General features: G+C 38.4%; 1 protein-coding gene across 5 annotated transcripts in view; it reads right to left on the bottom strand.

Annotated features, from left to right (window-relative positions):
- Positions 1-281: 281 nt before the first annotated feature.
- Ipcef1 (interaction protein for cytohesin exchange factors 1) overlaps positions 282-14213 on the bottom strand; it is a 177754-nt gene continuing 163822 nt past the window's right edge. For all 5 annotated transcript variants that reach the window (XM_023564559.2, XM_063232927.1, XM_063232925.1 and 2 more), the window contains 2 exons: positions 11008-11198; positions 282-5007 (listed from right to left, as the gene is read on the bottom strand). In XM_023564559.2, coding sequence (XP_023420327.1) covers positions 4804-5007; positions 11008-11198 — 395 coding nt within the window. In that variant the 3' untranslated portion in view covers positions 282-4803. The remainder of the gene's footprint in view (positions 5008-11007; positions 11199-14213) is intronic.

Below are 14213 nucleotides of genomic sequence, written 5' to 3' on the forward strand. Positions count from 1 at the left end.
AACTGTAAATATCCTAGTATCCATAAATCTTCAAACTGAGAGCCACTGGCAAAGACCATAACTTGTTGAAATGAATTCCCAATATAATCAGACCAGTTATTTATAAAAATAGAATCGTCTGGAATCTATTAGATAATAGATTCTTTATGTCTCCACCAGAGGGCACTGCAACCTTTGTAGAAGACCAAGGCGCACCGTTACACTTCCTGTGAAAAGGTTTTGGGTTTTTAGTTCTTGAGGAAGCAACTGTTGTAAGGCAGAAAATAAACGCCAATAGTATATTTCACATTTTTCCATGTCACTTTATTAGATACACTTTAGGTTTATTTTTATCTTACAAGTCAACCTCAGAAACAAAGCAGGAAAATTGAGCCATGCCTTTTTTTCAGTGTAGTAAAAGAATAGATAACAAAGGATAAAAGCAGATGGAATTTAAGACATCGTTTCCACATTAATACCTTGCCCCAAACACCATGCAGTATTAAATCACATCCCCCTCATGCAATGATATTAAAAACATATGCTATAAGGTAGTAAATGTCTCCATGGACTAAAGGGGACGGAATATCAGTTCAGAGGGATTAAGTTTCCTCACAGGAAGAGAAATGTAAAAACATATTTTTAAAAATGTAAAAATCCATTTGCAGCGTTTCTGATGTAGTAGTGTGGTCATGTGGGAAAGAATAAAGATGTTCCTAAGAGGCAAAAAACTGTTCCTTCCAGCTCACGACTGCCTAGTATCTCATTCACTAAGCTAGGCAGCCCATTTCCTTGAGGTTGTAAAAAAATCTAGTTTAAGGGGCTTTTATTTGTAATATTTCATAACAAAACTACAGGCAGGCAGTCACCTCCTCTTGCTAAGTTCAGATTTCTCTTGTGAGAAAAACATACAACAACACTGAAAAGGAAATAATTGGAAACACTTCCATCAGACTGCAGGAGAGACACATCCTAAAATTTTCTTTGGATATGCAGCTTTTCAACATAAAGTGGCATTTGGATAGTAAGCACTTATGTCATTTACTAAATTGTGTGGGGCTCTATCAAAATATTGTGTTTCTTTCTTACAAAGAGGTATGTGTCCATGAATTTCAGTATGGCTTGAATTGGCATAGCGCATCTCCTCAAAAGACTGATAAATATTTTTCTTTTCATCTGTTTCATCTCTTTGACACTGGGATTTAAAGTCTTCCTGAGGAAATCATTAAAATTATATGAGAACAAATTGAGAGGAAAATCAGAGGACTAGCCCCTGATCACTAAATTGAATCTCTGTTATCTGACATATCTTGGAAAGAAAACAAAATAAATATTTTTCATTCTGTTACAGATACCATCTTTCATCTGAGATTCCCACAAGCACTAATATGGAGTCTAACTTACAGAAAGACATGGTCACAGACAGTGCGGTAGCCGATGAGAGCTGGACCTTCAGACAGAAAAGTAGGCACAACAGAGAAGTTCCTTACTGTGCAGGTGGCTGGTTTAGTAAAGTCACCAGGGGCCAGCTCATGTGTCCTAAGCCCCAGTGCAATAGACAGCAGGATCCAAATCATTCTGTTTGCTCCATAACTGGCCATGCTCCAGCAGCAATTTTGCAAGAATAGGCTAGGGAGGGGTTGAGTTCTGAAGTGAAGCTCAAGTTCCAGCACCACCACTTGGGACTATGGACCAGGCACTTCACTGTTCTGATAATCCGCAAACATCCCATCCCACTTAGATCACAGGGCAGTAGGAGGGGTAGGGTTGGGATGAATTAGGAGGAAAAGAATGGACCACACTAATTTGCAAACTACAAAGTGCTGTGCAAATATAAGGCATGGATTTACACTCTAAACACAATCTCTTAGGTCTCCTACAGCCATAGTAATTACACACTTCACATTCTTTCTAGCGCTTTAATTCTATTCTGAGATTTTAGCTTATTGTGGGAAGCGTAGGAATTCTTGAAAGCAACACGTACACTCCAAATACAGGATGGATGTGGGATTCAGCGTGTATTTGCAATCTACCAACAAATGAGGGTACCAGAGCCGCTAGTCTGAATCTACAGGCTAAATGGGTTTCCATTTCCTTTCTGGGTGGCTACAGTTCTGGGTTATTCCACAGCCACAAACTCTATGGCTACAGCAGCGGGCATAGGAGTATCTCTTAGACCCCAAAATTCATTTCAGAGATGACCATTCCTCGGCAATAAACTGGAAATAATCCAGTTTTCTCAAAATTGTTTAGACCAGAAAAGTGACTCAAGGGCAAGACATAACTTGGTAGTGTTGCATCTACCCTGAGTGCCTTGGAAAGTGTCCCACATGTGCCTCTTCGTGGTCACAGCTGAGGCTGGAAACTCACAGTAGCTGCCCCTCTTCCTAACAACCCAGCCCCAAGTACAAGCAATTACTTACAAAAGAGAACACACTAGTAACTGTGGGTAGCCTGGTGTAAAAGGCCGGGGCACAACATTAAACAATTGGACATAACTTTCACTTGGAGATGTTTGCCAAAGCAAAACTTTCAGATGAACTTTTATGCAGTGAGTTTAAAACTAACTTCGAGGCCTACTCGAGTAATCTCATAGCTGATTTTGTCCTTAAATTTGAGTGAAGGCATTTACGTTAAAAGTTCAGTTCAACAAGTATTAATGAAAAGCCAAAGTAAAACACTGAAATGTATCTGCAAACCCTACTCAAAAGTGGAGCTCCTTTACTCAGGAAAAACTGTTTAGGTTTCTGCAAGTTGGGACTGCAAACCATATCAAAGAGGTGGAAATACACCTTTTCTCCTTTCCTTAAAGGTCCATCTACACTGTGAATCCCAAACCATCAACATTCAAATAGCCGTTAATCACAGAAAGTATCCATGATAATTTCCAGACCAAACAATCTAAAGGATGGACCACCCAAACCAGGGTGTCATCTAATCTAAGCGGCACATTTTCCTTATGCTTCCCTTGGTGCAGAAATGTTGAAATGCATGCTAGGCCAAACTGACTGACAGTCATTTAGCAAAGTTTCTAATATTACAACTTGCTTCCTGTTTTTTGTTTTGGGCCTTTTTTTCTTCTTAATGCTAAATTGTTTGTTTACAGAGTATGATGACTTCTTAGTAAAGCTTGCAGATGTAACTTTGTTTGCAAATGTAATTCAGGTAGTTATTTCCATTTAAATGTCAAGCCACACTTCGATGGTATAAAATTTTATGTCAAAAATTTGCTAGCAGAAGCAGAAGGTAGGGTCAAAACAGGTTCTTGGGGGTTGCAGATTGTCATATGGGGAGAAACCTGCATATTGATTGGCAAGTGAAGGCTTTTGTGTTGCTTCTCTATGGACACTTCTTAACAATCCCCAAATTTCTATTAAATCTTTCGTCAAAATATTACATTGTTTATGCTTCATTTGGTTTAGGGTTTATGAGCATAATGGCATAAAGCTTCAAGTTTATCTAATACAAGGGATAACCCAATGTGAAACTTATGAGAATGACAACCAACAGAATTTAAGAGCTCTGGAGTGAGTGGGAGAGAAAGACAGAGAGAGAGAGAGACAGAGACAGAGAGAGTAAGAGAGAGGAAAGGTTCCCCATAAAATAAAAAATTACCAGTACATGCTCCCATTATTTTTGTCACAAGATTTCCTGAGCATTCCTCATTCATTATTAGTGCAACGTAACTCCAATAAATCAACAACATTTTTTTCTCCAAGCAAAATAAGTATATACTTCTAGGATATATATACAGAACAAAACATATAATAGTATATCATCTTTTAAAACACTAGTAATTTTAACTTCTATAAATATATTTAAATAAGAAACATAGATAGCTATTCACATAGCACACAAAGTGACATACAAAAATAAAACAATCATGTTTATTTAACTCTGTTGTTGTTTTGATTGCTTTGGGTTTTCTTCTTCCACAAATAGACCACAGCAATTTGTAAGCCTGAATCATTTTGTTAATATTCATCCCAGAAAAACTGGCTATAAATTCATTTTGCAAACAGATACCACAGCCAAGTTCAAAAGCAACAAAACCTTCCCTGGTGGGCTGTTTTGCTTCTGTTCAGAAAGTTAAGAGGGCACACAGTTCTCCAGCTTCAATGAGTTAGGTTTTTCCTAGTCGTTGTGAGATAAAGGAACATTAGTCAGGTTATCTGACCAGGGGAAGGTGTGAAGAAAGCAATTTGTCCTCTTTGTGCATGGAACACAGAGTTCACTTCCTCCCCAGGCACTTCCATACACCAGTCTCCATAAAGTATTTCTCAACAAGAGAATGAGACTCCACCATTCTGCACCAGAGGCAAACAATGTGTGTTCTGTCACAACGACAAGTCACCTGCTCCAGCCACTGCGCCTTCTCCTCACAGAACTCTGCAGCCCAATAGGTGGACTATATACACGCTTCTGCTGGAAGACAGAGTGTTGCTGTGAAATAATGTAATAATTATATCCCTAGTAAAACCATATTTTGTGTCCATGGTATGTTTTAATTCTCTTACAAACAAGGAGCAGAAGATAGATTTCTCGTGTCCACCTGGAACCTTGCATACGTCTGAGCTCCCATGAGGAATATAAAATCGTGATTCCTCAAAGGACCTCAACCCCTCCCACCCAAGGGCTGTGACACAAGTCGAACTAGGGGTTCTGTTGCATTTGGTTACTGTTTTCTTCCAAGCTGTATTTTCAGATGGGGAGCCCATCCTCCAAGAACTTCAGTTTCCCTTTTAAGGAAAAATGTAAGTTTTTGGCATCCTCCTGTAGAGTTGCTTGCAGTAAAATGTAAGAGGAGGGAGTCCTGGATCTTTTTCAAATAGAACTGTCAGCACAGACAGAAGAAGGGTCTTTTTTGAGTTCCTGGGGGCTGCCCTCAGGTGCGGGTGGGGCATGCTGCTGCTGATAGATGTCCTGGATGAGCAGGGTATTCATGACCTTCCATTCCCTGTATTTCCTGGCTGTCAGCTTTGGATCATCCAACAACTGGTTAATCATGGCCAGATCATGTTCTTTACACTGTCCAAGCAGAAGAGAGGGAAGCTAATATGAGTATCTTAATTTTCCTAGAGTATATTCATCATAAATTTACCAAAATATTTTGCACATTAATATTCTAATCCTTCCATCAAACCTATGAGATCTGGCAGGACAAGCTGTTATCCTATTATATATTCTAACTACACTGACGTTAAATACCCTGCCCAAGAATTATACATAGAGTCAAAATCATCTTGGATGTGGCTCTTAACTAATCCATCCATTATTCCACACCACAGAAATGATTCTCTTAGAGCAAGCATTACTATACATCTTTTCAAGTTTATCATTTTATACAGAAGCATTTCATTGACCATCAAAACTTTACTAAGTAAAACTGGGACTTAACATTGTAAATTTTTAAAGCATAATAAGGTAACTAAATACATCATGTATTTGCATAGGTAAAAATACATAATTTATCAAATTGTTCTAATTAAAATTCATAAATTACATTTAATTAACATGTAGAATAAACACAAGTTATCTTTTTAATCAAAGAAGACATACTTAATTTTATCTAAACAGTATATATTCCAGTAATGTTAATACAGTTAGAAGTCAATTATTGCTATTCCACTAGATATTAGCTCCTTTTAAGTAACAAGTGATTCACTTTTTTTTTAATTTTAAATTTTTCTAAAACTGGCTTGAGTTAGAGTTTTCTGTAGTCAAGGAGTGGAGTAAAAATATGATGCATCATTCTTCACACTAAAAAGAAACCACTGAATCCTGATAATTTGATCTCAAATTGTTTCCTCCATCCCTCTGAGCACTGCCCTCACTTTAATATGTCACGTTGGCTCTACCACCAGCAGCTTCTAAGTGAGGTCCTTATCTCAACTGCCCACCTGGAAGCACAACCCTCAGGACAGTGCAGGGCCTCACCTCCATGCTGAGTCCTGCTAGTGATTTCCTGTGGGGGCCTTTGGCTTCATCTGTCAGCGCTCTTTCTCCATCTTTCATTCCAGTGCAATGGTACTGATGTGCACTGCACATTTCTTACCCACACAAGTTTAGTTTACACTCAGAGTGTCACGTCACACACAACCTGCCTCCTGATGAACTCTAATTTCCAGACTTGCTTTCACATGGAGCACTTTCCAATTTCTCTTTACCGTAACTAATAAATCTGTACTCATTTCAGGCATCCTGTTCTGCAGTGAAACCTTCCCTTCATGCCCAAACTGCGCTGAGAAGTGTATTAATTTTTATGTTTACATGCCATCCACTGTTTCAAGTGCTCTTAAAACTTAAAATAATGAGATGCGTATGGATCTGCCTTGCCAGCTGTTCTAAAGCTTAAAAGTGATAAGAAATACTTTCTTCATTTCTGTATTCTCAGTGTTTAACACAGTGCTGAGTGGTAGGTAGACACTAGATGCCTTTCCCTGCTGAATCAGTAGCTCTGCCCGCCCTCAGAGCAGCACCGATGCAGCTACACTGCACAACCTGGCTCTGTTCAAACTCATGACCACGCCCTATAAGTGGACTTTCACTACTCTCCAGTAATTATACTTCCCTCTTCTCTCCCTGTCTCCAAAATAACTATTTCAAAACTTCTCTCCGATTTAGCTCAGCGGCATAAGCACCTGCCTTGTAAGCAGGCGGTCATGAGTTCGATCCCTGGTACCGGTAAAAATGAAAAAGACAAAAAAAAAAAACAACAACAACAACAAAAAAAAACTTCTCTCCTCATCTCAAGCCTTCCCTGTCTCACTTTCATCTGATGACTTTGTTCTCATTAAAGAGACAATAGATACATGATAGGCAGACAGGCAGACAGGCAGACAGGCAAAGAGAGATGGAAAGCCTGATTTCCAGGAAGGAACAAAAACAGTGCAGGAAGGTAAGCAAATAGGTCTGACAAACAGGAGACGCAGGACCCAAAAGAAGAGGAAAGGAAGGTGAAAGAGGTAACTAAGGGAATCGTCTGCAAGCCATCATGACTGGCCAAAATTTTATTTCTTTTTTCTGCATTCTCAATATCTATGATTCAAACAAAAAATTCCCCAAAAGAAAAATAAATAAGGAATAAGCTTTCATCCTCTGACACCGCCGTAGTACTATTAACACAAAGTTATTTAAGGACTTATATTTTGTTTTTTAAAAATGTAAACATCTGCTTCAAAGAGAAATCAATATTTTATTGGAAAAAATTAAATAGAATCATTGAAAATTAGCCAAAAGTTTGGAAATTGATTTTTCAATCTGATAAAAGGTTTTAAGAAAGGCTTTCCAATTTGGGGAATAAGGCTAATCCTCATGGTGGTTCCCCCCCCCCCCCGTCTTTTTTTTCTCTAAACAGTACAATTTCATTACTGTTTGGATCCAATCTCTTTTAGGTCTTTGTAGATAAAAGGGAAAGCTACACATAGACATACAGAGGAAGGAAATCGATGAAATAACAAGACTGAACTCCCCCTTAGACCAGCAGCCCTGGAGGTTACAGCATCACAAGGAGGCCCTGCTGCTCCTGGCAGGCACAGGATGCTGGCTGGGATTCTTAACCACTTGAATAAACCCATCTTGCTTTCTAGAGGCAAGAAATTTTTCAGAATCTCCAAAAACACTGCTAAAGAGAGAATGCTGTCCTTTTCATTTTTATTTCAAATATCCAGTACATGCTTAACACCACCTAAGCATGGAAAACATGTTCCACCAGGGCAGCTACAGGGAAGAGATTGCTCATCTCTCTTCAATATAGATAAAGGAACTCAGACAGTTTCATTCAGATCCATTAATCATTCTATTAATCACTCACTTAAAATAAAGACAAGCTTAGCCAAAAGCCAGTGAACTTCAGCTGACAAAAGTCCATGAAATTCACACTTAGTAAATGACATGAGAATTTGCTCAACTTCCAAAAAGAGTTTCCCAAACAACATTCATTCTGATACAATCCCAGTACAGAGATTTTTCTTGCTTTATGATGCACCTGTCACTCTATAAATATTATTTTCAAATAGTTTTTTTATTTCTGTATGAAACTGTGTTTGCTTTTCCATGCTCCACCTCTGAAGTATTTTTAAAGAAATGTTTGTATCATAATGTAACATACACAAAGAAAAGTACACAATAGATTTATGCTTAGTGAATTATAGAATAATGAATGCATCCATGTGGTTGTAAGCAGTACTAACTTGCAAGCATCCTAGAAGATCTACTCTTGCCTCTAACCAAGCAGATTCTCCTTTTCCTCTCAAAGGCAACAGCCATCCTGATAGCCCTGAATTTTAAAAGCAGCTTTAAAAATAATTATAACCTTGCAACATGAGCAAATATATATGCACCAAACTATATTTCTCCATTGAGTAGGTTGATGTGCTTTGTTTTCAAAATTGTTTTGCCAACAAAGCTAGTTTCCACATCATGCATCTTCCTGAGGTTAATGAGACCATACAACATGGATCTCATTTCATCAGCCCTAAGCACTATACTTTTGGGAAGCCTCAGGGATCAATGGAAAGGGCTGATTCTTATAAATGTACAGACAGTAGTTCAACTGGTTTTGGGAGGCACCCCTAAGATGTTCCTCATGTTTTCTGCTTCTTGGGGTTCATGTCATTGTGTGGTCTATTCCTTGCATACAGATGGACCTAATAACTTGCTTTGACTAAACAGTATAATACAGAAGTCCTGTGATGTCACTATTGCAAATGGATTATAAATTACCATGCTTCCTAACTTTCCCTATCTTGTTAGCTCTGAGCGAAGCCAACTACCAGGTTTGGAGCTGCTCTCTGAAGAGGCCCATATGTTTCCTCCAACCAACAGCCCAAGAGCAACTTGCAAGAAACTGATCCTGCCAAAAACCAATGTGAGAGTTTAGAATAGATGTGTCCCAGTGGAGACATGAACAAAGCCCAGTGACACCATGGTCAGAGCCTCAATGAAGACTTAGAAGAGGGAAAGTCTATGCAAGCGAAACTCAGATTCTGGGCCCACAGAAACCCTGAAATAATAAATACTTCTTCTTTGAGTTTGCCACATTTTGGGAGTAATTTATTAACTACTAGATGAAAAGAAAGTGTCCCTGAATTCATCTATTACCCATCCATTCATCACGCCTACAATGAATAGAAAGCAAAAAGTCACAGAGAACCCTGTTTCCTGGTGTGGTGATTAGGTATAATTTTGAAAACTGGACTGATTTGAGAGCTGCCATGGGGATGAATAAAATACCTTTCCGGATGTGTCTGGTGGGTGACAAAAGTGTCTCTTCCTCTGTCCCTTTCCTCTCTGACACTATCCCCCTGCTCTGCTTTCTAGCAGCCATGAACTGAGCATCTTTTTTGCTCCTCCACACTCTTCTGCCATAAAGTTCTGTATTGATGCCCACTAAATATGGGCTGAATCCTCTGAAGCCATTATCCAAACACAGCTCTCCTCCTTTAAATTGTGGGTATCAGGCATTATGTGCCAAAAATGGAAAAGTGACCAAGGCAGCTGTAAATTCTTTGATTCTTAAGTCAGAGCATGGTCCTCTGAAAGTCTAAAATCTTTAGTCCCCTAGCGTGCGGAGAATCTGAGCCACAGTCTTTTTCCTACAATGGCCCAACTCTCTCATGCTTTCCTTGGACTCCCACTTCTCCCAACATGGGCTGTAAACATCGTCGTTTCATTGACTTTACATGTCCTGGAAGGCCTTTCCCTGCTCTTCCTGATATTGGTCTCTTACTAGCCAGTGAGCACTTCTGCAGTGCCGCCCCAAATCACCCTAGAGGCAGTCACATCCCTTCCCTGGGCTTCCCTGGGCTACCAAAGCCTCCTGAACTCGTGCCTCCCACACAGTACTCTGCACACTGCATTTAAACTACTTCTTTCCCTTCTGCTGCACTGCCCTGGATGTTCCATTTAATGGTCACAGTAACCTAGAAGAGTGTCTGGTACACAGTAAGAGTCAGGAAACATCTGTTCACTAAAAAATGTATTCACTTATATCAACTCTCACAGACAAATAAGACTGTAAAATTCCTACATATTGTAGGACATAATATGGAATGATCGCACACATAAAACATGCAGAAGGACTACTGGTAATTTCTTCTCATCATGAAGTATTAGGAAATGTCTCTGCATTTGAAATGTCTTTGTATAATTAAAATGCACTGTCCCTTTCCTTTTGTAGCCTCTCCATTACAGCCTTTTAGGGCACTTTGTTTCTTCTAATGACTAACTGGGACGACTGAATAAGAGCCACTCAGTCACCACTTTGTAGCCTTGTCTTTTTGATTGTGCTGACTTTTCTTCCCGGAAAAGGACTCCCACTCTTAATGCAAAAGGACATGTACAAAACAGAATTAAATTGCAGGACTTATCAAAGCTTTTCAGAATCTATAAATCTTCTGTTAATCTAGGACTATTTTACAAAGTATCCTGACCTTCTCCTACTCATGTCATCTAAATCTGAAAGCAGGATGCTTTTGTTATGAAGAATCATTTTAGTTACAGAAGGCCCTGAAAATAGCTTCAGTTCATCCTGTACACTGTCCCTTGCTCCTATTGTGAAAACATCTGCTGGTCTGCGATTACAAAATGTACATCTCCCACTTGAGCCTATGGCAAACAGGCTCTGCTGACTTCATAATCTAGAATTTTCTCCTAAATACAGCACAGAAGCGTACTAGTGTTCATTCTCACCAACTGATGAGTTCTCTCTAATCAATATTTATTGAGCCAGGGATAGCACTAGGCTTAAGGATTACAAAAATAAATTATACATGCTCCTTGCCATCCAGGGACTTAAAATTCAAATTTTTATATTGGACTAAATGTAAAATGAAGGTCTTTTGTGTGGGTGTCCTAATGCTTTGAGAATGTCTAGAATCATATCATCCTATAAAGATTACATTTATGCATCATGCCCTTCCTTCACCCTTACAAACATACTGTGATTAGCATGAATCCCTCTGCAGGATGCAGTCATTATTTTTTGCCTTACATCAACAGAGTTCATCCAGTCTAAAACTGTCTTACCTTTAATGTGCTATTCAAGGTTCGGATTTTGTGCAGTTTCTCATTGATAGATGGATTCTTGCACCTCCTAACAAAGGACTTTCTTAACTCCTTTTTGGTTGAAGGTCTTCGGTCGCCCAGAGGAGATAGACTAGCTTGCTCTAATGATTTGTAAAGCTTTTCCATTTCATCTTCAGCTGCTTTTGTTTCATCTATTTAAAAATATGTAATGACAACAAACAGTCAAAACTACTGAGAGAACATTAGATACTGTAGACCTAAAGTATGGTCCTGCCCACACATTGATCTCAGACTTGTCACCTCCAGAACTGTTAAGATAATAATGTTTTGGTGTCTAACCACTCAGTGGGTGATACACTGCTATTGCAGGCCCACGCCACCCTTCAGGGGATACAGCGGTGCTTCAGGTTTTTCTCTGGCTCCCAGAATTTCCTTTGTGGCAGTATAACTCCAATTTCATATGGTGTTTTCCTGTGTGCATGTATCTGTGTACAAACCTCCCCTTTGTATAAGTGCATATTGGATTAAAAGCCCATCACAATGGCCTCATTCCTGTTAATTATGTCAGCAATATTTCACAGTAAAATTACATATCAATTTACACAGGAGGGGGGAAAAGTTAGGACTTCAACATTTGAATTTTGGTGGGATGAAATTCAACGTGGTCATTCCACCTTCTGACCCCTCAAGATTCACATTCTTCTCACATGTAAATCATCTTCATCTCATTCCAACGTATCAAAAGTCTATGAATTTCAATTCTAAAACCAAAATCTAAACCAAATATCACCCAAGTCAGATATTATGAGACTCAGGGGTGGATTCATCCTGGTGTAAAATTCTTCATCTGTGAACCTGGGAGCACTGCTACCTTACTTGTGAGTTCTAAAGTTAATTGTAACCTTGACTGGATTATGAGACGCGTGGAAAGGTTACATGAATGTGCGCTTAGGCAGTCTGAACATAAACTCTTAGGCAGTGGAAGCTTCCAAAAGTCACTCCACGAATCATGATAATGGAACCCATCCATTCTGGGACACGGATGTTGATGAGGCTATTGAAGCCCCCGTAGCCTATGACAGCCAAGGTGTTGCCTTTGTTAAGCTACTCTAACTATGGTTTTTGCTCACTGGCAACTATGAACACCTCATGAATGACCTGATGCCCAGGTCATTCAAAGAAAATCTTTACCTTTTTACATTGCTTTAATTTCTCACAAAGAAATTCAGTCCTTGTTCCTTCATTGCCTGACACTAACCTTGGGGAAGACACAACACAACTTCTTTTTCTACCATGTACTCCTTATGGATGTCCCACCTATTGTCCTGAGAACAAACTTTGGAGGGACCCCATAAAAAAATGCAGACTTAAGAACAGCTGAACATAACAGGCTCTCCAAAGACGAAAAAATGCATTCAAACGATCTCTAGTAGCACTAGCATTACACAAACCTCATTTACTTTACTAGTTTAAGATAAAAAAATGCTTAAGCAAGAATTCATCCCCCCACAAAATAAGTCACCATAATGTTCACAACACTCATAAAATAAAGATCAAATGTGTTGTACTAACTTTATAACTGTTTTAATCAGCACAGCTTTTCTGTTATGTAACAAAAGTTTCAAAAAAATAAATACTATATTTAAAATCATATCTGAAGACAATTTTGTATCTGAAAACAAAATTGTATTTGAAGGCTCTTGGTTTGAACTGAGTTAAACATCAAAGGCAGAATTTCCTCAGAAAGTACATGAAAAGATGTTTCATCAGTCACTAGGTTTAATGAAAATGAATACCGAAAGGTAGCACTTAACATCCAGCAGACTGGCTAAAAACTTAAAAAAAAACAAAGAGTGGTCAGTATGATCAAGGATATGGTGACACTGAAACCCTCAAACACTGGTAGTAGGAATGTAAAATGATGTTACCACTGGGGAACAGTTTGACAGTTCCTCAAAATGCCAAAAACAGAGTTATGACTAGGTCCTGCAAATCCACTCCTAGATGTGTACTACAGGAAAGTGAGAAGTTATGTTCACACTACAACTGCATATGAATCTTCACAACAGCATTTTCCATAATAAACACAAGGCAGGAAGAGCCTAAATGCCCATTAACAAGTGAGTGCATAAACAAAATGCTGTCAAGGAAATATTACCTAGTAGTTAAAAGAAATAAAGTACTAAATCACCTACAGTGGTATGACATGGATAAAGCACTCGGGTAAGCAAAAGGCGCCAGGCACAAAAGACCACAAATTATACGGTTCCAAATACATGAAATGTCTGCCATAGAACAAATCACAGTGATAGAACGTAGGATTGTGGTTGCCTGGGGTTGGGGAGGAGATAAGTGGTGATTAGGACTGATAGGGAGCCTATAAGCTTTCTCTGTGTGGTGCTAAAAGTGTTTTCAAATTAAGCTGTAGCGATAATTGCACACCTCTAACTGTCCTAAAACCACTAAACAGTGTACTTTCACATATCTTATGATATGTGAAATATATCTCAATGCAGCTGCAGAAAACATAGTAGGTTTTTATACTGCAATAATAGTTGATGCATGGCAGAAATTTTAAGCATGGCAACAGTCCTGGGAATAACTTGGAGACATTAGAAAGTCTTCTAAAAACTAAATGAAAAGATAGCCAGCCTACTTGTGCATTGCATATTATTATGGGAGTTCCATTTTCAGATACAAAAGGACACAGTAAACTCATATGCCATTCTTTTAGGAATTCTTATCCAGGTAGAACGCTGCTTTGTATTAACTTTGAATACAAAATTCTCAATAACTAGCATTTTTAAATTAAATTTTATATGTGTATCGAAATTTAAGAAGCAAACCAAACAAGTACATGACATAGTTAAATAGAAGGGCTTCTTTAAATTTCTCTGTGTTCACTATGCAAATCATTCATGCTACTCAAGATGGTGCTAGAAAACAAAATCACTTTTTAGTAATATATTTACTTTGTAATTATGTCAAGATTAAAATTTTTATATTAAAATCATCTATTTGAGTCAGTAGGTGGTAAATCAGTAAAGGTAAAAAAATAAACTTAGAATCTTGGAATAATGTGATATAGATTATAACCCCTAAATAAAAGAATAAGCAAAGTTCTTTTTGGATAATTTTATTGTTATTTAATATTCTTATACAAAACGTTACCGTTATGTTAAAAATATCAGAAGCTGTATTTATTC

This window comes from Cavia porcellus, unplaced genomic scaffold (genome assembly GCF_034190915.1).
Source record: "Cavia porcellus strain 051 isolate PalLab524CR breed Dunkin Hartley unplaced genomic scaffold, mCavPor4.1 scaffold_22, whole genome shotgun sequence".
Lineage (NCBI taxonomy): Eukaryota > Metazoa > Chordata > Mammalia > Rodentia > Caviidae > Cavia > Cavia porcellus.